This window comes from Dermacentor andersoni, chromosome 1 (genome assembly GCF_023375885.2).
Source record: "Dermacentor andersoni chromosome 1, qqDerAnde1_hic_scaffold, whole genome shotgun sequence".
Classification (NCBI taxonomy): Eukaryota; Metazoa; Arthropoda; class Arachnida; order Ixodida; family Ixodidae; genus Dermacentor; species Dermacentor andersoni.
Genome location: NC_092814.1, coordinates 155,567,352 through 155,592,280, shown reverse-complemented (window position 1 = coordinate 155,592,280; position 24,929 = coordinate 155,567,352). Strand labels below are relative to the sequence as shown.

The window sequence follows — 24,929 nt, the reverse complement described above, 5'->3', positions numbered from 1 at the left end:
TGCGCCACTGGCACTGAAAGGGTTAACCAAAGCAAATGCCACAAGATGTGGTTGCAACGGCTAAGGAAAAAATATTTTACTGTATCTTACAATGAACGCATTCCCTTCCATCCCAGTCTACTTTAAGGAGATAACCCACTTGTAGGAACTTCATCTGTTTTTAGTTTTTTTAAAGACGCAGCGATCCTAAACGAAATATAATATATCACAGAACTACTAATTCTAAAAATTCTTACCCAGTTTTTTCACGCATCTTATCATGCACCTCACCCATTTTCTCAGTCCTGAGAAGAAGGCTGAGGTCTCCATTTGATTTGTTGGGCTCCTCAGAGTCCTTGTCCAGACAAGGACTTTCGCTGAAATTTTTTAAATAAATTATACCATGTGTTTGGCGCATGATAGCCTGAGTTGCTTATGCGCCATAAAACCCAATACAATACAATTAACAAAGAGAAACGTGAACCGGGGTGTGCAAGTAATCATTTTTGATACCAAATACAAATCAAATACATAGTGCCAGAATCGAATAAAATATTGAATGGGTTTCGAATAATGAGAAGCGGTTATCACACTTTCTATAAAACAATGTTTACATCCTAGTATTCTTAAAGTTGTCAAGTGTGTCATTACATAGTGCGCGTCATGAAGCGTTGCACTGGGCTTTTCATAGAATGTGAATTATCACTGTATAACCTGTAAAGTTTGACTACCTGAATGATGTAGCCTGCTCCACTGCACAAGTTCTCATGTTTTATGTCTATACTGTGCCCACAGGCCACGGCGGCCGCATTTCGATGGGGGCGAAATGCGAAAACACCCGTGTACTTAGATTTAGGTGCACGTTAAAGAACCCCAGGTGGTCAAAATTTCCGGAGTGCCTCATAATCAGAAAGTGGTTCTGGCACGTTAAACCCCATAATGTAAATTTTTTTTTTTTTTTTGGTGCCCACAGGGGTGAAAACATACTGTACTTTTTCTTTGTTCTAATTTTATATTTAATTGGGCGCAGTAGTATTGAAATATTCGAAAAGTATTAAGAAAATAATCACGTTTACAAATAATGACTACAGTCGAAACCCACGGTAACGAAATCCCGTGGCAACAAAATTCTCGCTGCAACGAAATATTTTCAGATCCCCGGCAAACGCCCATAGAATTCGATGCATTTCGTATCTCACGACAACAAAACTTATTTTTACAGCGGTCACTCAATAGCGAAATTTTCTGAAAGGACAGTCTGCAAATAATCTACTCATGTTACAGTAAGTGTGTCCAAAAACTGCTCAAACATATTCGTTGTGCCCTTAAATCGCATAAACTACCACCACAGCGCGCTTGCGTGGCCGCTGCCATTATAGTTAACAAAAAAAAACTGCAGTGAAGCTATTAGTGGAGCAGGTGCATCTCACAACAGCGATGGGGATCGCAATGGGTCACTGCACAGTGTCCGCACCAGAAATGCAATATTAGTATTTAACTTAAAGGAGACAAGAACCGGAGGCAACCTCGCAGTGGGCACATTATATTATAATCCTGTGTGCCCTCGCAGCATGCGCTAATGCAGAGTGGAACATGGCATCCCGACTCGTAATCCCTGATTAGCCAAATCGACATCCACACGTGAATGCCCGGATAATTCCGATGACGCTTTATGCTTTGTGTGCTGCCACCCATGGCCGTGTGTTTGTAGCGTGGTCGCTGCGTGTGGTTGTTGCTAGGGCACATCAACTGTGTGTGTGGCGAACAAACCATCTGCTTTGCCAGCCTGCTAACATGCCGCCTCCAGCCAAAAAGTGAGAAGTTTATGACCCTACAGGATAAGGCTGCAGTTATTGCCCAGGTTAAAAAGGGCAGGAAGAAAATTGAGATCGCCGACAAATTTGGAATTGCATGCACCTCAAAGTTTACAATTGCGAAAAACAAGGGAGCTTGGAAACATGCACTTGGTTTTTTTTTACTGCCAAACTGCACTTATGTGCTGCAGCCGCTCGATCAAGGTGTCATTCGCAGCATCAACTGCGCATACACAGAGAGCAGCGTCTGCTGTACACCTCAAGTGTCCCACGAATGTGGACATGTTTATGACGCTTGAGATGGTGGCTGCCGCATGGGTTGTGACATATCCAGTCAGTTGTGATAGCAAATTGTTTTAAACACGTGGACTTCATTGCCACTCGGCAGGCATTATGCACTGACCAGCGGCACCGGAGGAAGATTTGCTTGAAAGCACACTCTATGACAGTGCTGGCGGCACAATGCCGCTATCGCTGGCCAATGCGTGGGCTGAACTTTGTGCCGTGGCAAACGGAGTTCCAGTTCGCCTCAGTGTCGATAACTGCATTCGCGCTGAGGGAGACATTGTGCACGAATAGATGACCGATGAGGCCATCATAAGTAACACATGCAAAGCTGACTACGTCAACGACAACCAAAAACCAAATCAAAAGAAGATGACAAACCCACTGGATGTGCTGACCACCTTCAACACAATTTTTTTCTTTTTCGACAAGTACAGCGATGATGTGGCAATGGACCACTTTTTTCAGTGCGAATTCAGAGCTGTCAAATGGCTGCAAGGCAAGGCTCGGCAAAGTAAGCTTACTGACTTCTGGCAATAGTCCCCCCCCCCCCCCCCCCCCCCCCCCCCAGCCAATTCTGTCTTTTGTGTCCCATTCTAGTTCTAACGAAATTTTTCGCTTTCCCCAGCAATTTCGTTATTGCGGATTTCGACTATTAATTCAAAGACGATTCAATACGAAGATTGAATTGAATCGGACACTATTCGGTTTGTTATTCAAAAGTTTCGAATATTTGCACACAAATAAACGTGAATGCCACACAGTCTTTATGTTATAATCTTCGTGTCTCTGTTAAGCGACACTTTTATCTGAAGTTGTACCAACTTATACAGTGAACTGTTTTAGCCACGGAGGTTCTGGCTCTGTGCCTAGTTAGCATTCTTTTGTGGGAGTCATCAGATGTCATTTAAACCTTTCACTCTTGATTATCAGTTCTGTTTTATGCCACTGTTAATGTAAGCTATGAACAATTTCCTTATTTGGTTTTTGTAAGCATTTAAATGTTTGTATTGGACATCTTGCAGTGCATGCATTCATTTGTGGGTTTGTGTTAGCTGCATGCTATAAACTTTAGCACATGTAAGTTCAACATGCATCTTGAATTGTTTCCATAGAGAGGAGAGGCCAGCGAAAGAACACATTCCTGAGGATGTAGAAATGAAGGTGGGTCAACCAGCTGTTTTCACCACTATTGGACCTAAGATTGTTTTTGTCTTCAAAGGATGATGATGAGAGCCAGCCAGCAGCATCGGAGGCATCGCCACCCAAGTTTAAAACCAGGAGGATTTCGACTGCGGGTGAGTTAATTAAACCAAGGTTACTGTTATGATTCAGATTGTACAGACTGGCCTAAAAGCTAACAGGATGGGGGATTTAATAAAAAGCTAAATATTTCCTGAGCCTGGCCACACAGCCTAAATTTCAAATGTGATGTGCATACTATCGTACATGATTAACAAAGCACTGTAGTGTGGCGATAGCTGCAAGCTAAAATTGTCTAATAACTTAATTAATACTAATAATAACACTAATCTAATAAACTTTTAGCCCTGCCTGTGCATGGCTCAAGCTATGCTTTAGGACTTCGTTTTTGTCCTGTTCTTTTGTATAGACCAAAGTACAATAGTGAAACTTTGCATCCTTCTAAATGTTAACTTAAAGCTTTTATACTTTTGTAGAGGTTAAAGCTGTAGAATAAGCCTGTATGGTCATAAGCATTTTATTATAAATGCTTGGTACATTATATCTGCTTGCACAAAATACAAAATGGTTTTAATAACCCTTTCAAAGTTGTGCATAGCTTTTTTTTTATGAATTCTAGATTTTGAATATTTTGAGCAACTTATTTCAGGAATATAAACAAAGAACTCCCTTTCAGATGACGTTATAGCAACATATATTTTGAAGCATTTTGTGTGCAGTAAATATGGTTTATTCTTCAATAAGTGGTTCCACTCGTGCCAATTGTGCCAAACTGCGCCAGAAAGGTTTTGCTGTGCCAACCTGATTATTGCATGAAAATGCAGCAAAAAAAGCTTCAGAATTTAGTGGTGTCTACCACCATTAGCTGCCATGGCAAAACATGCACAGTCTGACCACCTCCGAACCATGCATTTTGGTTAATCCTTCCCCTGTATCCAAAATCCTGGTTTTTCATAGCTTTGTGATGCTAGGGATGACAAAAGGATTACCAGTGAGCAATTAAACGTGGTCAGTTCTCACTCTTGGGTAGCTGACCTGTCCGTTGCTGCAAGTTCTTTATCATGTGTTGCCAGTTTGAACATGTTGCCGTCAACACAAACATGTACTACAATTTTTTTTTATTTTTGCTCATAAATTAACTGCTAAAACCAAGTGGGATCTAAAGTGTATTTTGTAGCAATAGATCATCACATTGAAACCTCAGGAACAAGCAAGTTAATGCCATGTTTGCAAGCATTATTTACCAGTTTCGTACATGATCAATCTGAAGTGGAAGCTCAGCCAGCATCTACCAATCTAAAAGTGACATAATGCTTCCCTTTGGTATCCCTTTAATACCGATTTATAGCAAATTGCTTCTATCTGCACTTGCGAGAGATTGTGAACTGATAAATGCAGTCTATTGGGGGGGGGGGGGGGGGGGGTGGCTTAAAGCCATTTTGAAATAATGCTTGCAGTGTCTACTAATATGTGTAGGGAATTGTACAGTTCACTGGGAAATTGGCATGCTGTGTGTGATTGAGCTTTGCCACATGCACTGGATGTCACTTTTGTATTCAGTTTTATGCTTCTGGAAAACCCCCTTGAAAATTTTTGCATAAAGTTTTTTTATTTTACATATCGAATTAGCTATATATTGAACTTTTTTGTGATTGCTTTCAGATTCGATAAATCTGGGTTCGACTGTATTGTCTATAAGTTGTAAAATCTCGTTGAAAATCACATGCAAAAGTATAACGATGTACTACGAATACATCGAAATTCAGTTCACTGCCTCATGTGATTTATCGAACGCTGCGCTGCGCCCGTGCAAGTGTGCTCCTCCTAACAGACTCGATCGCTTTCTCGTGTCGTTAGTTAATGCTGACAAATTTGAAACGGCACTGTTTTGGCAGATGCTGTCAAACAAGAGATTGAATCTGGAGGGCAGTACATGAGGGAAAAATTAGTAGGGCTCTCAGTTTTGCTAGCTGTTCATATTGGTGGCTCGTGCAAACTGCAGCCGTTCATTCACCGGCAAGAGCAGATCGCCCACTCTGCTTTAAGAACGCAAAAGGCCTCCTAGTCTGATATGCTTTCCACAAGAAAGCATGAATGAAGCACCCTGTGCTTTTGCGCAAGAAAGTGCAAAAGCACAGGGCGCTTGGAGGCCGTTCTGATCCGTGGTCCCAATCTCTGAGGCTTGTTGTTCTGCCGGGCCGCTCGATGGAGACGACGCACCGCCGTGTTTGTGCGACGAAAAGTGAAAACTCTACGTGTTAACCGACACGTACGCAATAAGCTGGTACGGTTTATGAGGATACAAAACACATTATGTTCAATGGCCGCTGAGTCGGGGATTTGACTTTACTACTTTTAAAACGAAACTACTGTTTAAGCGGGCATGGTTTAACGAGGTTTTACTCTATTCTCCTGATTATAGAATTTTAGCTAATGTTTAGCAAAGGAATTTATCGGCGATGGCTACGATACTTGAGGGAAGGTGGTTCCATTCCTGAAATGTACGGAGGATGAAAGATTAAAAGAAAGACTGTCTAACATGAGTCAATTCCTACCTTACTGCGAGGATCGACGTGGTTTGAAATGTTTTGAGGCCGCAGTGTGAAGTTGAAGTGTGGTGTGATGGGAACTTTTATGAAATGGCATGACGGGTGACTTCGTGGCAGCTGGCTCATGGACCAAGTGCTAGGTTAGTTTGCATTGAGGTTATATTTGCAGTACGGTTATCATTAGAAATAATGAAACGAGTAGAGTTTTGTACTAGTTCAAGTGAAGTAACAAGACGAGGTGATGGACACAACAAATAGTACTCCGGCGTCTCAGACACCCAAACAACGGCGCAGCTCTCTCTCGAGTGCACCGGGAAGAAAGAAACTCAGTATCACGGGGCCTGGAAAGGCCTCATGAGCTAATCTAATCTATATCTCTTAGACACACAGCGCAAAACATATATAATATAGACACACAGATGTTACAGCGGAATGTAAGGTGTTTACTCCACGACCTAGACGACATTAAGGAACTTCTACATAGGTACACTCCAAAGGTGCTGTGTGTCCAAGAAACGCATCTTAAACCTTCACAAACAAACTTCTCCGACAGTATGCCATTTTCCGAAAAGACCGCAACGAGGCCCTTGCCTCATCGGGTGGTGGGGCAATAATAGTAGATAAGAGTGTTGCTTGCCGGCAGTTGCAGTCAGAGCAGGGCTTTTTATAAAAGTAAGCTGCTGACAATTGCATCTTTATACATTCCTCCCAAATGTCAACTCTCCAAAACTGAATTTGAAAGCTTTGTTGCGCACCTCCCGGAACCCTACATTGTCGTTGGAGACTTAAAGGGCCCCTGAAACGGTTCGGACAAATTTTGTAAACGCGTAGAACATTCGCACCACAATTTAAGTGAAGCGTTACGTATTAATGGAGCTACAAGCGATTACAAGTTACCCTCCTCCCTAGCCATGCTTTTCCTCCTCAACTCGTTTGCCGAGCGATCGGGGCTAAGCTCCGCCTTCACTGGCTCTGCGTCACGATGCGACGTCACATCGTCCACTTCCGGTTGTTTTGGAGCCCGCCCTCGACCGCAAGAAACCTCTCCGTTAGCCGCTTCGCCGTCGACCCCAAGCTAAAGCTGTCGAAGCAGCGTGCGTTGCAAGCATTCTGTCGTAGCGCCGAACGTGTCTGGTATTCCGGTAATCACACATTACCTGAATATTTCGACGGAACGGTGGAGGCATAAACTTAAGCTGATGAAGGAACTTTAGCGTAGACGTACGTGAGCTGCCTGATACGGGTGCCTGCCTCCACGGTCCAGCCACCCGTGGCGCAGAGCTTAACCAGCCAAAGAGCTAATATTGCTCTAACCAAGTGTAAAATATTTTAAACATTTACGAAAACAACGTGTTAACGATTACACTCCTGCGAAAAATTTACACCAGCAGCAAAGAAGAATACATTGTGTTACTGCTACTGTGTGTGGTTGAGCTCTATCCCACCAGGTGGCTGCACCGTGCAGACCATTCACATTTGCGCTTCTGTTCATCACCTCAAACAACACGCAAGGGGACACGGCCAGGCCCTGTTCCCTTGCGCTTGCGTTTACCCTAATACTGGACTCGCGAAACGCTATTGCGTTAGTAATCTTCCGGCGTAAAGTGACGGCCGCAATCGCACAAATCCTGGCGCCAATCGGATAGTGGCAGTCTGACACGATGTCGCGGCTTGACATATTGCCAGTCGCTACATCTGCAGTCCACAACGCAACAAAGTCGAATCAAAGCGCTCGACAAAAGACAAACCGATACTGACGGCGGAGCTCTCGTCAAAGACGGAGCACGTTGTAACACAAGCAGACGACACTTGCTGTGTGCCGGAAGTGCTTCAGTGTACTGAAAAATTTTTCTTGTGCATTCTCTCTATGTTACTTTCTTTTTATAAAAACAAATTAACTAACATTCCAACTATTACGAACATCATTTGTTTACCATAAAGTTGGAAAAATTATTGATCACGCGCCCTGGTCAGCCAATCAGATAGCTCGCCCCACTGACGTCATATGGGTGATTTCGGTCATATGGGTAGGGGCGGCTTAAAATTCCGCCGAGCAGTGTGCTGAGATCGGCAGCGATGTGCATTTTTTAAACCTTATAATAAATTACACGCTTTACGCAGAGCACTTAGATGTGTCAATGATCAGAATGACCTACTCTAACGACTCAGTACGTTTGTAGAAGATCGTCAAAATCATTTCAGGGTCCCTTTAAATGCTCATCATACCTTGTGGGGTGACTCTCGGTGTGATGCCAGAGGGCATCTGATTGAAAACTTCCTCTTCAGTACAGCTGCATGTTTGCTAAATAAGGAGAAGCCAACTTTTTACAGCGTTGCGAACAAGACATTCTCATCTATAGATTTATCCATTGTTTCAAGTGGAAAGTACATAAGAATCCATACGGGAGTGATCATTTCCTGATTGTTTTAAAATTAAGGAAACGGGACGAATGTTATCCACATGTACCCCAGTGGAAAGCTGACTCAGCGAACTGGTTGCGATAAGGAGAGCTGACATAAATGACCTGGGATGATATTCGTGCGCTTAGTATTGACGATGCAGTGTCATATTTAACCGCATTTATTGTTGACGTAGCATCAATATGTATCCCGGAAACAAATGCACCGCCTAATAAACAACGTGTTCCCTGGTGGAACGATGAATGTAAGGAAGCACGAAAGAAACAGAATAAGGCTTGGAATCAGCTCCGTGACTCTCCGACTATCGAAAACCTTATCAGCTTTAAGAAAATAAAATCAGAAGGCAGAAGAACGCGCCGCCGTGCCAAAAGGGATAGCTGGCAAAAATACATTTCCGGCATTAATTCTTATACAGGCGAAAGAAAAGCCTGGAACAAGGTAAACAAATTAAAAGGCCGCGAAACTCATCCTCTACCATTAGTAAACACACAAGCAGACACTCTTGAGGACCAAGCTGATTGTCTAGGAGCACATTTCGAGCACATTTCCAGTACATCTCATTACACAGATACATTCCTAAAATACCAGCGACTAGCAGAACAGCTGCATTTGGGTCGGAAAAGCACATCCAATGAAGTATACAATCGTCCATTTGGAATGGCCGAGTTCCAGGCCTCACTGAACTGTTGCACCAAGTCCGCTCCAGGAAGTGACAGAATAATGTATAAGAGGATCAGACACACCCTGAAACCCAAAAAACACTACTGTCACTCTTCAATTTCATGTTCTCCACCGGCTACTTTCCTTCTGTCTGGAAAGAAGCAATCGTAATCTCTATTCTCAAAGAGGGCAAGGACCCTTCCTCACCCAACAGTTATAGGCCTATAGCTCTGACAAGTTGTCTATGCAAATTATTTGAGAAAATGATTAACCGTCGCCTCATCCATTTTCTTGAAAGCAACAAGATACTCTATCCCTTTCAGTGCGGTTTTAGGGAGAGTAGATCCACAACAGATCACCTTGCCCGCATTGAGACACATATCCGTGATGCCTTTGTCCACAAACAGTTTTTCCTGTCAGTATTTTTAGATATGGAAAAGGCATACAACACAACCTGGCGCTTTGGAATCCTCCATGACCTGTCTGAAATGGGAGTTCGGGGCAACTTGCTGAACGTGATTCAGAGTTACCTCTCCAATCGCACGTTCCGTGTTAGAGTTGGTAACATTCTGTCTCGTCCATTTACGCAAGAGGCTGGTGTTCCACAAGGTGGTGTGCTGAGCTGCACTCTTTTTATTGTCAAAATGAACTCGATCCAGACTGCCATACCCCATACTATTTTTTATTCTGTATATGTGGATGACATCCAGATAGGTTTCAAATCATGTAACCTAAGTATCTGCGAGCTACAAGTACAGCTTTGCATAAATGATCTAAGTGGGCGGACAAAAACGTTTTCAAGCTAAACCCACGAAAAAGTACATGCGTCCTATTTTCTAACAAGAGAGGCATACTTGCGGACCCCGCAATAGATCTAAATGGAGAACGGCTATCTGTGAGCCATGAACACAAATTTCTAGGGATCCTTCTAGACAGTAAGCTGACTTCTGTACCACACCTGAAGTATCTGAAATCAAAGTGCCTCAAGACTATGAATGTGCTGAAGCTCTTGTCACGCACATCTTGGGGAAGCGACAGGCAGTGCCTTTTAAAACTTTATAAAAGTCTAATATTAACACACCTTGACTACGGAGCAATAGTCTATACTTTGCTGCACCTAGCGCTTTGAAAGTGCTAGATCCTATTCACCACTTAGGTATCCACCTTGCTACAGGCACCTTTAGGAAAGCCTCTACGTTGAATCAAACAAATGGTCATTGTACTACCAAAGGACATATTTAACTTTCTCTTACGCTCTGAAAGTTAGCTCAGATATTAAACATCCTTGTCATTCTACTATATGCGACTTGTCCACTGCTAGGCTGTTTCGTAACCGCCCAGCCACTAGGCCTCCTCTGTCCCTCCGGTTGGGAGCAGTCTCGGAAAAAAACAGGAATCCCTCTTTCACACAATGTCCTAATGGCTCCTACACGGCTTCCACCGCCTTGGAATCATTGGCAAGGCGAGTGGGATACACAAGCAATGAATAAACTTCACATTGTAAAACCAAAACTGGGGAACTGGATAAGTGGAAAAACAGCACGGTACAAGGAAGTACTTCGCTGCTGATTAAGGATAAGCCACACATACGGTACTCTCTTATCTCTTGACTGGGGGCGATCCTCCAACTTGTATTAAGTGCAGCAGTAGTCTCACAGTCATCCATGTTCTTATTCAGTACCCTGCCACAGAAACAGAGAGGAAAAAGTATTTCCCTGTTGCATATCGCGAGAATATACCCCTTCACCCTGCATTTCTTTCTTAGCAATTAACCGCTTTTTAATCTGCCGACAGTCTTAGATTTTTTAGCCGAAACTGACACCCTGAAAATCATTTGGCCAGGCAACATTTAGCACACGACTAACAGCCCTGCATTTAAGGGCTCTCTTGAAACTCTGGTGCCACTGTTATGTTTTATTGCATCATGATTTAACGAAAGCTCATTGCCGTAGCCCACATCACTACCTAGTCAGCGTCATTATTTTAGCACCTATATATTCTACGCCACTTACAGCTACATATTTTAGGCCCTTTTACAGCCATGTCACATCTACCATGAGGAATTCGTTGCGCACGTCATCCACAATACATCGTCAACATTACCATTTGTCATGGCACTCTGGCCAAACCTGGCCCTTGCGCCATAAAACACCACACATCATCATCATGCCCTGTCAGCACACTCTTTGTCCGTCCTGATGGTGACAATATTACAAAACAGGCCTGGAACAATTCCAAGCGCCTCCAGAACAGCTTTCGTGCAGAATTACCGTCATTGTAGTAGGCTACAGTATTGTTAGTTGCTGTCTTAAATGTGTAAGCACTGACAAAGTTTTCTTAAGGCAGCGGCACCAGATGAGTTGGTTGAGCGACTCATTGGTGTTCTGTGTTCGTCCGTGAATACATTTGCTCAGAAAACTGACCACCTTTAAAAGTTCTCTTTCTGCTCCATTTGCTGGACGATCGTGCCATCTTCTGGGCAAATAATACGTTTGAAACTCCAAACGGAGGCGACCACGACCACATAAGCAAAAGCAAGAGTTTGACGTAATAGTTCTTTTCTACAAAGGATTATTACATCAAACTCTTGCTTCGAGTTGTTAACAAATTCGACTTCGCCCTGCCATCTGCTAGCCGCCTGGTTAGCTCAAATGGTAGAGCGGCTGCCCCAAAAAGGCAGTGGTCCCGGGTTCGAGCCCCGGACCAGAACGAATTTTTCATCAACTGCGATGCTTTCCTTTCAAGGAACCTGTATGGAATTCATTTGTGGCAATTGCTATGATTGGGTGGATGCCTCATTTTCTTTTAATTAATATATGATTTTTAGTACAAATCATTCACTTACCACACACACACACACACACACACAAAAGCAAAAAAAAAAACCATGCCGTAACGAAGAAAACTGCGAACGACAACGATAAACAAACTGGCCTTCGCCCGCCATTTTTAAACATCAGGGCACGCGGCACACTTCGGCATGACATTTGAACCGCTTTGAGCGCACGCTTGAGGTCGCGCTTTTGCAGGTTTGTTCCTCATAGTGCAGTCGATTTTTCTGTGCCAAAATTGCAAATTCGATTTTTGGGGGGGTTTACCCTACCATACCCTCCCCCCCCCCCCTTAAGGGCAGTAAAAGGCATGCATTTGTTTTCCAGGCATTTTTGCGGCCCCTAGGGAGTCAGAAAAATTGGATGTTGACTGTACTCAACTGCACGAATCGATTTGTGAACATACAAATAATTCAGTTCTCAACTCGATTATCTGCTACACTGTTTTCAGTATATTTGGTGAAATACTTGGCTGAGGTCGATGCATTACCTACAGCCCTACCATGGTGCTCATTTGTTTTCGGGGCAAAAGAAAATTCTGGAGCTTCTACGGGCTGAAACCACAATTGTCAAATTGCTAAACCCACAAACCACCATTGTACCAAGACAGGCGTGCCTGTCTTGGTACAATGGTCATCTGGGTCATCAACTCGAATTGAAACAATTCCTATACCCTACACCGACAAAGGGAATGGTGATGAAAGTGACACCTATGTGCAAACGTATAGGACTGATTAGCCACTGGAAGGCACGCAGATCGCATCACATACACATGTGCATGCACACAGATTCACGCGTTTGCACATGCAGTTCGGAACTTTCTGTCAATCTGCGAACTTCAGGGCGCAATCGCAGCAGTTTCGACGGTTGTCAAAAACGTATAATCTCAGAACCGATCGCCAGTTAGCCACACATACGAACATATTAGCGGCAAGCTTTCTGCGACGGCTTGTGGAAAGCTTGCTGGTCACATCAGCCAGCATCCAAGTTTCGCAATGGTACACTGCCTTGGCTGTTAGGCCTAATCGGTAGGGCTTCGAAAGGTGTATCAGGTACCTGCGACAGAAGTTAGTTTTACGCCGATTCGACTTGTATCTATTCACAGAGGCCACATGACACACGGGAAGCCGACAAACCGCCTTACAATGAAAGCAACTGTACAGGATGGTACGAACGTTCTCCAACGCCATCACCATCTTTGCGGCACACTGTACAAAGGCATCTCACCTGGGCGCCGTTCATAGACGCATAGTCTTTTGTTGAGCTTCTAACATTATTATTTTGTCTAGTGTGTTAAAGCACACCAAAGCATATTCGTCATTTGAAAGGCACGTAAGACATTTGCCTTCACTTTTTGTCTTGTGCCTGATGGCACAAAGTGTTCTAGATCATTTGTAATTTCTTGTCTGACCTACACCTAGTGCATATTTTTGTTCTCGTTAGCCTACAAAATTTAAATTGTTAATGTTTTGTTTGTTTAATTTGTTAAATTAAGTTCCTTGCCTACCCAAATAAAATTTTTGCTGCGTATTGTACGTGGTATACCGTCCGTAGGAAGGTAACTTTATTTGGTCGCTGTTGGCTTTGTGTCTTGCTTCATTGTTGAGGAGCACTTACTGATTGCACAGTAATAAGCTTCGCCAAATGGCTACAGATGACTGCTGTACTACTCAGTGTTCCAAAACGACCAATTTTTCTGCTCCAAAACTTCTCCAGAACGACATTTTTCCAGCTCTGAAAATTGCTCCAAATCCTAAACTGGCTGGACCACCACTGGTGTGGTCTTCGTGCTTTGTGCTAGGCCACAATTTACAGGTAGGCATTGTTGGCGCTAAAAAAAAAAATGAATTCCTGCTACACCGCACAGCTTGGAATTCACCAAGTTAGTGCTTTGCTTTGCAGGCTGTAGGCCCAAGCTTTTTTAGAAATTAAACTTATTCATAGACCCTGTGACCAAACTTCCGGCACCAATAGGAATTCGATTTTCCAGACATGTGCTGTAGCTGTAGATAAGCTGTTTCAAAGCTGCCTTGTTTTTTGTCTTAAAAGTTTGTGTGGAAAAAGTGTGATTTGCAAGGTGGTAGTAAACAGTACATTTGACAACATGTACATTTATTTTCAGCCTTGAAAAAGGATTCTGAAGATAAGGAGGAGCGGCCACAGCGGAAGCGCAGATGGGGCTCCACAAATGTTGTTCTTGGTCCTTCAGTAAGCATTTCTACTGCTGCACTGAAGGTATGTTTGCATGTTTAGCACTTGAGAGCAAAGTATATCTTTGTGGTTGCTCACTGCCAGCTGTACTGTGGCAGTGCATCTAAAGAATAACATAGCAATAGAAACTAAAGCATCCAAGCTTGTGGTACCCTAAGGTGTTGAAAAGGAGAAGGCAAAGGAGCTTGTATTTAGAATCTTGGTTGTGATGCAAGATGTACCCCTGTATCATCTGCATACCTGCCAAGCATACCAGATTTTGACCATTTCTTCCGGTTGAACGGTTGGCAGGAAAGTGTCCCGGAAATTGCAGTTGTACCCCATTTCTATCCGCATCCAGCACTTCGTCTGACCACGTTGGCAAAAAATCCAATCCAATCCTGTTGGAAGTTCATGGCGCATAGCACTAAGAAAGTAGTAGGGAAACCCTGGTTGGCATTATTTTGTTAACCGTAGCACCGCTCATTACACTGACGAGGTTGTTGGGTGCCTTAGTAGCCATAGTCTCATTCAGCTAGCAGGCGAATACCACAGTCCACGGCTAGCAACACTAGAGTCTCCATCGTTCGCCTCGGTGCAGTGGCTAGAATTGGGAAGTGTGATGAACGCGCCGGCTCTCGCGTGGCGCTTTAGAAGGAAACTGCCAGGACGCGCTGCCACACGCATGCATGTCGGCCGCGACTGTGGCTAGCGGCCGCAGCGCAGGGGTCCTGCATGGAATGCGATCATCCACGCGCGCTTTCAGAAATGCAATAACAAATAAGACAGCTTCGCAATATATATAATGCTCGCTCGTTCATGGCTGCAAATTGCTATATGCAGAATAGCATAGCTCCTTACGAATTAAAATGCGCTGAGGTAACAATCCGATTGAGTGTGCGTCGATGGTAGAATGCAGCTTGCTTTATCTGGTTATCGAACTTAAGGCAAGAAAATTCCCAGTGGTAACCCGGAAGCAAAAATTTTATTTTCAGCGCACTGCTTTTGCAAGCAACTCGTTTTTTGAAGAGTGGCTTAGAATTCGAAACCATTCTCAGTAACCAATGATGTTTTGCTACACGACACACCTGAGCTGGTGCTCTTCTTTGTTCTCATGAAAAAAAAAAGAAATTGTTTAGAAAGTTTACAAGCAGTTCAAACAGAACGTTGTCAGCCTCTGCTAAGTGATGCGCCTGAGCTTCAGGTGCTTCTTTTCACAGGAAGCCGCTCTCTCTTTGTTGTGTGCCTTCGCGTAGAAATGTAAATGGGTGACCAAAAAAAATTTTTGTAACCTGGTTGGTGACGTTGGGGACATGCTGTGTACAGCCTAGCATGTCGTAATTTTTTTGCAGGCAGGAGACAAGCTTATCCACGCTGCCACTGTAAAGCTCATTGTAACTGAACCACATCGAAAAAGTAGTTTCAAAGGCGTCTACATTTTAGAAGAGCTACCCAGAAGGGTATATGGGGCCCCGTAGAACTTGGTGAACATCGCCAGCTATTTGTTGGCTTCATCGGCGGAAACAAGGAGTTCGTCAAAGCATTCCTTGCACTCAATCAAATCCCATGCTGATATTGATGGGGGTGAAATGCAAAAAAAACGCCTGTGTACTATGCATTGGGTGCGTGCATGCCCCCCCCTCCCCCCCTCCGACAATATAGCTGATGACCATGCTGGCGATGTATCAGAACCAAAATATTGATGAAGAAATTAGCACATGTCCATGCAAGCTGAGTCTGAATTTTGAACGGTGCTCTGTAAGGTGTCTATAATTTCGGTCGTTCTTATACATTTTCTATGGGGCCAGTGGTGGTGCCACAAAGCTGGCTGTATTATTAGTGTTGGAATTATTGGTTGTTGACTGTGTCGGCATTGGAGCTGGTGGCCCCCTCTCCTACAGGCTTGATGAAAACTGCTGTAAGAGTCTATAAGCAGCATAGCTGTGTTACATTTTGACTACGTATTAAGCTGTGCACATTAGTTGCAGATTTGGAGATTTGCTAGGAAAAGCACATCATTGTGAGCTTTTTACCTCATTTTTGATATGCAGGACCTGATACCTGATATTGAAGAGCCACTGTCCAAGCCCAAAGAGCTTGAAGAGGAGCATGTCACTGCATCTGTCGGAGAGTCGCCAGTTGCAGAGCTTGAGGAGACGTCTGATGAGCCACCAGTCAAACTCCAGGTTGTAGATGATGAAGCTACTAGTGAAGAAGTGCCACCCTGCAATGACAAGACAGAAAATAAGGAAACGAGGGAAGATGGAGAGCCTAGTCACAGTGAGAAATCTGCGAAGGGTGAGAAGGTTTCGAGAGATGAGAAACCTAAAGATGATAGATTGCCCAGGAGTGAGCGCATTCCTCGAGATGAAAAGGAAAAGCCCCTTGGCAGGGAGGAGAAGGCAGTTAAAGCTGACCAACCTCCGAGAGAAGTTAGTAGAGATGATAAGCTAGGAAGGCATGATGCAAACACAAAGGAAATGAAAGTGGCCAGAGAAAGAGCGTCGCCAATTACAGCACCCAGTGCTGAGCGCAAAGCTCTCCGTGTGATCTCTGACAGAGCGCCCTTGTCTAAAAGGTAAGCTTACAAATCTCAAATATTTATAATGGAGTTGTTAGTCAGATGCAAAAACATAAAGACAAATAACTCGTTAAAGGACATATTACAATATATTGTACTGAATTTATTTGTTTTCAGATACAGTCTACGCTCAATACAACGGGCCCATGTACAACAGACTTTAAGATATAATGGACCATATTTCAACTTTAGTTTGCTTTACCTATTATATTAGCGCACCGAAGTTTACTTTTAACGGACCGCAACACAACGGACTATCGGCTACAGTGGACGAAATTAGTGGCAATTTTTGTCAAAGTTGGGCATATAAAATGGACTTTTGCTGTTTCACCACAGGCTGCTCTATTCCAAAATCCAGTGTCCAGTGCCATGCCGGATTATGGGTCCAGTATCGCGCTCTAAAAGCTGGGATGTATGTTGGGCAGGCGGGGCATACTGGGAGATGCTGGGTAGGGGTGCGAAAAGCTGCTCTAGTGCGTGTAATGCGCTGTATTTTAACTTTAAAAAAAGTCCTAAATGAACCGCCGACCTGGGATGCTGTTTGGCCTGTTGCAGTCAAACCCGCTTATAACAATATTCAGGTTCCATGAAAATTCCATTGTTATAACCGATAATTGTTATAACCAGGTTGCATGAAAAAATCAAAATAGGAGGATGGCAGAGCTGTTTTGGAGAAAACTGTAATGTCAGGGAGCCAGTGCCCCTCCCCACCACCTTCCTCCATCTGGCTGCTGATTGTGTTCACTCGTTTAACTGCTTCCTGGGTGCACCAATTGCGTGTAACAAGCCGTGGCTGTCGGCGCTAAAGAATAGCACTGCTATAACAACTGCAAAGAGGGGTCACAGGTGGCAAGTGATATGCAAGTGTTGCCAAAGCATTGCATTGGTGGCCCCAAAAGGGGCCTTTTGAAAATTGCTTGAAGGCTGGCACGGCAGCCTGTCAGCTTAAGAAATCCAGAGAGAACGCTGAGGCGAGATCGCCACAAGCATCTCGCCACGTACTTCTCACTGGCTTGCACGAGAGAACCCTATGTCCGTCAGCCTTGCAAAGCTTGCCGATATCTTTCTCCAAGGCATCCAGGTGCTCCACATAGTGCAACGGAAGGTTCTTCGCGAAAACGAAGCCCCGGAGGGACATAATCATCTGCCGGGGCCTCCTGTGAGGACAACGTTGAGGCAGTCTGCCCTACCGCATCATCGCTGCTGTCGCTATCTGATGCAAGCACGTTCATGACGATCGCCTCATCGGTTAGAAGCACTTAGTTTCCAAATCTACAGCCATGCGCTTTCTCTTCACCGGCAACGTCGTGCATTGCCGAGGATCAGCAGGCGGATCAGCCATCTTCCGTTTCGGGGGTGAGAAACTGCGTGGCCAGGAACGATTTCGACGCAAACAATGAAGACCAGCGCGAGCGATTAAGCTGTTTGCAGAACTGCGCTGAATGAGGAGCCAGCGAGCAGCGCAGTTGGTGCGGTCCATTCGTGTTTTGGAGGTTGGGGCGGCGTAGAGCTGTGGGTGCAGCCCATTCGTGTCCGGAGGGGTGGAAGGGCAACGGGAGAGAGGCGCGTGCAGATCGCTAGAAAACGAGCGCGCGGCAGCTGTTGGAGCAGCGGCCCATCGTGCAGCGGCTCGAATTTCTGGTTTTCTTTTCTTCTTTTCAATGATTTCGCATTTCACTACCTTTTGGCTCGGACACCTAGCAGCCAAACCTCATTGTTATAGCCGATAACGCGGCATCGGAGCATTGTAGTAAGCAGGTTATTTCACTGTGGAAAGCATACAAATGTTGACGGTGCAGCAGCTTCTCATTGTTATAACCGATATATTGTTAAAGCCAGTATTATTATAAGTGGGTTCGACTGTACTGCCAGGTTTGACGGCCGTTTCTTGTTCTTCGTGGAAGGGATGTGCAACATTTACTTTGTTCAACAGTCAGTTTCAATCGACATGTCTGTCAAGTCGCATATCTTCGTGAGAGAAGCGTAGACTAGTGCTAGCAGCCTTCGGCGACGGTACACATACATATATTTATAATGCGTCGCATCGCCGCTCATCTTCTTGTGCTGACACTGTAGGCATGAAAATATTGTTTAAGAACACATATGCGAAAGCTGAAATATAGTGATTTATTCTTGTTAGACTTGTTGATTTCTGAGCCCAGACGGGCCCATAGCGTGTAGACGGATTTGGCGGATATGCTAGGCCTAAGCTTCGGTGCAAAGGAATGATCTTGGTATGGGTATCGGGTGGTTACTAAAATGTGTGTATTTGGCCCTCAGAGCCTTTTATCTGTTGTCTTTTAGTACACTAAGGAAAGTGGAAGCGCATGAATCACCTCAGCTTTGTTATCAGTGCGATATCAATCAGCGGCAGGGTTCCTGGCAGTCCATTTAATGTGTCTGAACAACTTCTGGATTTCGTGTCGACTCCACAACTCTGTGACCACAGCGACAACTCACAGTCATTGGTTGTGTACAAAGTACTAAAAAACGAACCGTCATTTGCATTTGCGGAATTTCTTTCATGCATATAGCTATCCGCCCAGAACGGAAATGCAAAAAACGGAAGTGCTGTTCACTGTCAGGTATCCATGCATAAACAGGGCATGAACCATGAAAGGTGTGTGATCACGCACCTTTATTCCAACCTGCGACACGAAATAAACTTTTATGACCCCACAATGTAGCATTATTTAACAAGAGACTAGTATCTAGTGATGAAATTGTATAAAGCATTTAATGCTCAACAGTGCCTATACTCCTTGTGCATATGAACCAGTGCGGCACAAACGCAACCAGCCAGTTACCAGTGCGAGCCAGCGAACTGCAGCGAGAACCATTGCGTTTACAGCACAAACCAGTGCGCCCCAGCATCATAGCACTGAAACCAGTGTCTCGTCCAGTGTGACCCAGCTCTTTTCCAGCGTTCTTGCTGGTGTCCCAGTGACTGCCAGCGAGCACCAGCATCTCCAGTGCAATCCAGTATCAAAACATGCCCTGGTTTCACACTGGAGGGCACTGGAAGACAGTGGTTTTTGCAATAGGGTGGCAACTTGACTTGTGAGGGTCAGCTGATGATCGTGGCTCAATATCATGCGCACGAGGGAGGGAGGAAAGCGGGGCAGGAAATGCGCCGTCTCTTGTGCACAAGGCACAGGGGAGAGGCAAAGGAGAGGGGGGTTCTACTGCAGTAGCTGCTGTTAACTGTGTGGCCACGCGAGTGCCGTATCATGAAAGCGATAGGCGATGTGGACAAAGTGTGCACCCACACGGGGACCGTATCTTGAGAGCGATCTGCAATGCGGACAAAGTGCACGCTCATGCAAGCCACATCTTCAAAGCGATCTGCAATGTGGACAAAGTGCGTTCAGTGCCAGTAGCATCATACGCACTGTGCTTTTGATGTTTAGTTCGCGTTGAAGCGAGAGACAGCTCAAAGGTCAATTCGCTCGCTGTTGCTGCCATGCTTCCTCACTCCAACGTTTTGACACCGACTTTCTGCGGTCATCAAGGAAGATATGTTCATGTTACTTCCGTGCGTGTGACACGGTGCTTGTTAATTTCGTTAGTAAGCTAGTGTTTACAACTTCATATGGCTGATAACACTGCTATCCTTACTTGGCATACCTGTCTGCTAATTTGCTATCGCGATCAATGCTTTGCTTTCGGGCGAAACTGTGACTTTGTTTGTTTATTTACTTTGGACATTCATCACTCCCTCTTTGCAATAACGTTGTTACACAGCTTCTTCGCTTAAATCTACGTCCGGTGCCGAATCCGCACACAATGCCTGTCTGGTGGCACCAAAACCATCGTTCTTGAAGCAAGGAAAGCGTATTCCCAGACGATCACTCAGTCATGGCCCAATGCATAGTGCTCTATGCATTGGGCCTGTGCATTGCACTCTTTCGTGACCGCTGGAACATTGGTAGTTTTACCATCCGTACTAAAGTCTGACGGATGGAGGTCATCTTCCAAGTCAATGCTGTACCATCATCCGGAAATCCAAGCCCAGATGCATCGGAAACCGTCGAAATTCACCATTTTCATGAAGCAGCGGCACGCAACATCGATGCCACCTTCAAAAGTACAAGCGCTCATTACCCTGACTATGATAGCGCTTTCAATATCCCCACATGGTAAAATAGTTCCTCTTTAACCCATTAGATGGTGCTGGCTGTCCAGAAGCGCTTGGAGAGCCCCAAAATTTCAATGTGTAACCATCAATAACATGCTATCGATGGGAATAAGTGCGGTCACGAAAGTGTTAAAACGACCCTTACCACAATGCCTGCGATGTATGAGATGCTTGTACTTATAGTCGAGAGTGGCCTCTTCATTGAAAGAGAAATGTTTTTATCAAATGCTGGTGACAGCATTAATGTTCACCTTTCATAGTAAAAGATTCTTATACTGAATAATAGTTATCTTGCTAGTAAGGTCTACCTCTTCGAATAATCCAGCTCAATGACAAAAATTATGCTAGCTGCCACAGGTGATCTTTAACAATTTTGGAAAACTTTAAAATGATCACCCCATATACTGACCTGCCCAGTTGGCAGCGCTCTGTCAGTGCTCTAAAGAGCCACCTGGCTGGTTCTTGTTCCAGACTTCACAGCAGAGGTTGTGCTCGAGTTACTCCTCCCAAGCTTTTAATGGAGGTACAGCCACGTTTGGTTTCATTTTATGGCAGTTTGTTACCAGTCGAACCTATTGCTTCTGGTTAAAAAGACGTGGGGTATGGAAAGAAAATACAAACGTACCAGGGAAGACAGACAAGTTGCATATGGCTAATCTATGCATTATGTCTGCCTTTGCTGCTGAATGCAGTGCTGTTGTGTTTTGACCCACAAAAGGCAACAATTTCAGCTTGCAGAAAATCACTAGCAACATTGGATAACAGCAATGAGGGTAATTGCAAAGTCAGACGGTGGCAACAGGCTGTAGTGCGCGTCTCCATTACGGCATTTCTCATAGCCCCAGTGTTGTTTTGGGAGGTTAAACCCTTGAATCAATCAGTCAATCAATGATAGTCTGCTTTCATTTGTAAACACATGCCACTCTAATTTTGACAGTGCATGCAGGAAAGCGAAGAGTCAAGCAAGCTCGGCAGCAAAGCTGCATCTCCTCCTGTTGTAATCTGTGCAAGAATCCTGATTGGTGATGTCGGCAGTCCTCATGCAATGTCACAGAGAGCTTAGAAGCCTTGGAAGATGACTTGTTAATGTCTTGGCACAGCATGCGGTAGTGTGAGGTTGGGAGCCTGCGTGATCTTTAAACTTGTATTAAAATGTATTCTCCAACTTTTGCCATTACTTCTGGGCCAGATATAACTATGTATAAAGAGGAATTGAAGAACGCAAACTTCTTCAGTCTGAAATGTTTTGTCTGTACTCTCTTAAGCCCTGGCCCAGATAAAATTGCTTCATTTAAAACTGTGGGGTTAGATTTGTGTTGCAGTGCTTTGCCATCCTGCTGATTTTCTGGTTCTACTGCCAAACACGTGACAAAACAATAGAGAAAGAAAGATCACTCTGATTAAATGATTGGAGAAATTTTTTTGTCATATCCATTTGAGCTGAGAAATGTGCTTTGAAAAGGAGGGCTCCTCTGTGTTGCTCAGTCTTATAAGTCCCAGGAGAGTTTTCTTTGTAGTAAGCTGTTAACTAGTGTGCCTGTCTGCAGGCCTGCTGCAAGCAAGGATGAAGTGGGCCAGCGCAAGTTGGCAAGCCCACCAAGGAATCCCAAGAGCCGAATTTTATTTGTGCGCAACCTTGTGCGGCCTTTTACGTTGAATCAGCTGAAGCAGTTGCTTCAAGAATTTGGAGACACTGTTGATTCGGAGTTCTGGATTGACAAGATCAAATCCAAATGTTTTGTAACTGTAAGTGCTGCACTATTTTTACATGTTGTTCCTGACACTTCATAGAAGACTTAAAACGATGGCATGTGATGAATTTTTTTTCTATTTCAGTATGTATCGGAGGAAGATGCTGTCAAAGCTCGAGAAGCACTACATAACCTGCGATGGCCACTCTGCAATCCTAAAATCTTGCATGTGGATTTCTCATCACTTGAAGAGGTACATTCACTATGTCGCTTGATCACCTAGGTTTTGCTGCATGAAATTCATTGCAAGAGCGGTTCTTAGTAGGGAGTTCAAGGTGTGCTCACAGCAACATGTTTAAGTTTATACAGTAATACCTCGTTAATTTTGAATTAGTAAAAACCGGAAAAAATTCAGGATAAGCAAAGTTGCAGAAATTGCATTGGAAAGTCAAGTTCCTTCTAAAGAATTCACCAATACTGACCAGCTTTTCAACAAGAGCTTCTAAACTGGTACCAGAAATATCAACCAGCTCCATTTTTGTGGCAATGCCATTTTATTCCACACAGAAATACTGCGCAAGGTTAACCTGTCTTGCGGTAGCACTTGGACCTAGAAAGGTTTCCTCGAGCTGCTTCATGCATCGCATGAGCCAATTGTTCCCGCCGCTGCGCTCAACTTTATTTCGCAGCAAGAGGCAGTACGATTCTTCTTTAGGCTGATGTCGGCACCTCTTGAGGTCCTTCATCGTTGTTGCCATTGTCTTTACTGTCCCCTCTGTTTCTAGCCATCCCAGCAATTTTGGCGTTAGTAAATTTGCCTGTCACTGGTAAATCCTGCTTGCATAGCATGTACTCGTGAAAGCTCACGTGGCTTTCTGTGGCACCGTTCCCAGCAAGTCAGTTCCGTGTGTTTTTATTCTACATTGCATAGAATAAAAAAAGTCTGGGCCACGTGTGTTGCATAAAATAAGATAAAAGGGGAACCACACCTGTGATATGGTAAACCATATGCTCTACATGAAGAGTCGAGCCTGCTGTTTTGCAGGGCCTGCCTCTGCGCACGTCTCTCGCGTCGCATGACGTGCCACATGGTTGCTCAAGAAAGTTAAGGGGGGAAGCGGGGATCAGATCGCGATTTTCGCGAAAAAAATCGATTTTTGAAAAGTACGCTTTTCAGAATCTACAGCATCATTTCTATCTTGTACTGAAATATTTCACCGAAAAACAAACTCTAAGCACTTAAAATAAATATATTTGTCGGTGCCGGCGTCCACAAATCCGCCCGAAATCGCGAAAAAGCCGCGAAGTTCAACGCGCGACTGCTCGGCTTTCCCGCCACGGAGCGCCGCCATTTTGGTATCGTTGGAAAGCCCGACTCTTTGACTCTTTGTCCCAGCCCTTCCCTTCCTTCCCTGCCAGCCAGCAAGCGCACAAAAAAAGAAAAACAGGAGAGTGGCAGCACGGAGCAGCCAATGGCTGCCGCGCCCCGATTGGCTCTGCGCCGCGGCTCGTTGTAAGGCGCCTCCTCATTGGTCGACGCCGCGCCATAATGGCGGCCGAGGCAAGGAGCGCAAGGAGCGTCTGCTTTTGTCCGCTGCTGGGAAGCCTTTCTGGACTTTCCTTCTCTTGTGTTTCGAGGACGTCGGCCACGTGCAATGGATCCGCGCACGTTCGAAAAGAAGTACCGGACGAAGCACGCCTACGGGAAGCGGAAACGCAAGCCCGTCACAGCAAGGAAGAAGCAGCGATTGTCAGCAGGTGGTTCGGCCGAGCCGAGCGTCCGTTCAGAATCGGCGGAGTACGCGCCCAACGTGCTGTGCGATCTCTCGCCCAACGTGCTGCGGGATCTTGCGCCGAGTCGAGCACCAGCCAGCGATAGTGAGACGAACCATGATCTTTTGCCGTCGAAGCGCGGGCGCAGTGTTACTTCACCGGTGACGATCGACATGCCAGTGAGTCTCGCCGTACGCGAGCGTCCCGTCGCAAGTTCGTCCAGCACAGATTACGGAGTGAGCTTGCAGCGGTCATCGCCGCCCGACTGCAGAGCATCGGAGACTCGCTTCCGCGGTGTGTCGTTCAACGCCGAGATGTCTCCGCAGCCAACAACCGCCAGTGAAGGCAGTCCCATGCCATCGACGAGTTCCGGCGCTTCGACGGAGCTGCAACGCGGGCGCACGCTCGCTGCCGCGGATGCGCCGGCGGCCGACCTTGCCGCTCATCGCAGTGTTGACTGTTCGCCCAGTGAACGTCGCACTATTCAAGCTCACCTGGAAACACGATTTGTGTCCGCGGAAACTGCAGAACTGCAAGCGTCGAGAGTTCGCGAATCGCTTCGCGCGGTTTCAGCAACGGAGCGCAAGTTCGGGCTGACTGGCTCACAGGAAAATGCCATTCCCGCACCTCCAGAAGAGGAGTTTATGCTTGTTCAAGTTGCTGCTTTGAACTCGCTGATTGGTTCCCCGCTTTGCCCAACTTGTCAGCAGCCCGGCCTAGCAGTGCACCGCGAGACTGAACTGGGACTAGCTGTGAAGATGGTACTTTCATGCATTTCCTGTGGTAGTACCCTACAGTCTGAGTGGTCCTCACA

At 45.1% G+C, this 24,929-nt stretch overlaps 1 protein-coding gene and 1 non-coding gene across 5 annotated transcripts in view; both read left to right on the top strand.

Moving 5' to 3' along the window:
- Positions 1-24,929, top strand: part of LOC126532035 (uncharacterized) — a 96,295-nt gene that overhangs the window by 50,287 nt on the left and 21,079 nt on the right. For all 4 annotated transcript variants that reach the window (XR_011893836.1, XR_011893835.1, XM_072287814.1 and 1 more), the window contains 6 exons: positions 3,194-3,242; positions 3,301-3,376; positions 13,865-13,977; positions 15,984-16,510; positions 22,199-22,397; positions 22,488-22,595. Coding sequence is in view for 2 of the 4 variants with exons in the window: in XM_072287814.1 (XP_072143915.1) it covers positions 3,194-3,242; positions 3,301-3,376; positions 13,865-13,977; positions 15,984-16,510; positions 22,199-22,397; positions 22,488-22,595 (1,072 nt within the window). In the remaining 2 variants the exon portion in view is untranslated. The remainder of the gene's footprint in view (positions 1-3,193; positions 3,243-3,300; positions 3,377-13,864; positions 13,978-15,983; positions 16,511-22,198; positions 22,398-22,487; positions 22,596-24,929) is intronic.
- On the top strand, positions 11,548-11,622 carry TRNAF-AAA (transfer RNA phenylalanine (anticodon AAA)). The gene has a single exon. It is a non-coding gene; the product is annotated as a tRNA-Phe (tRNA).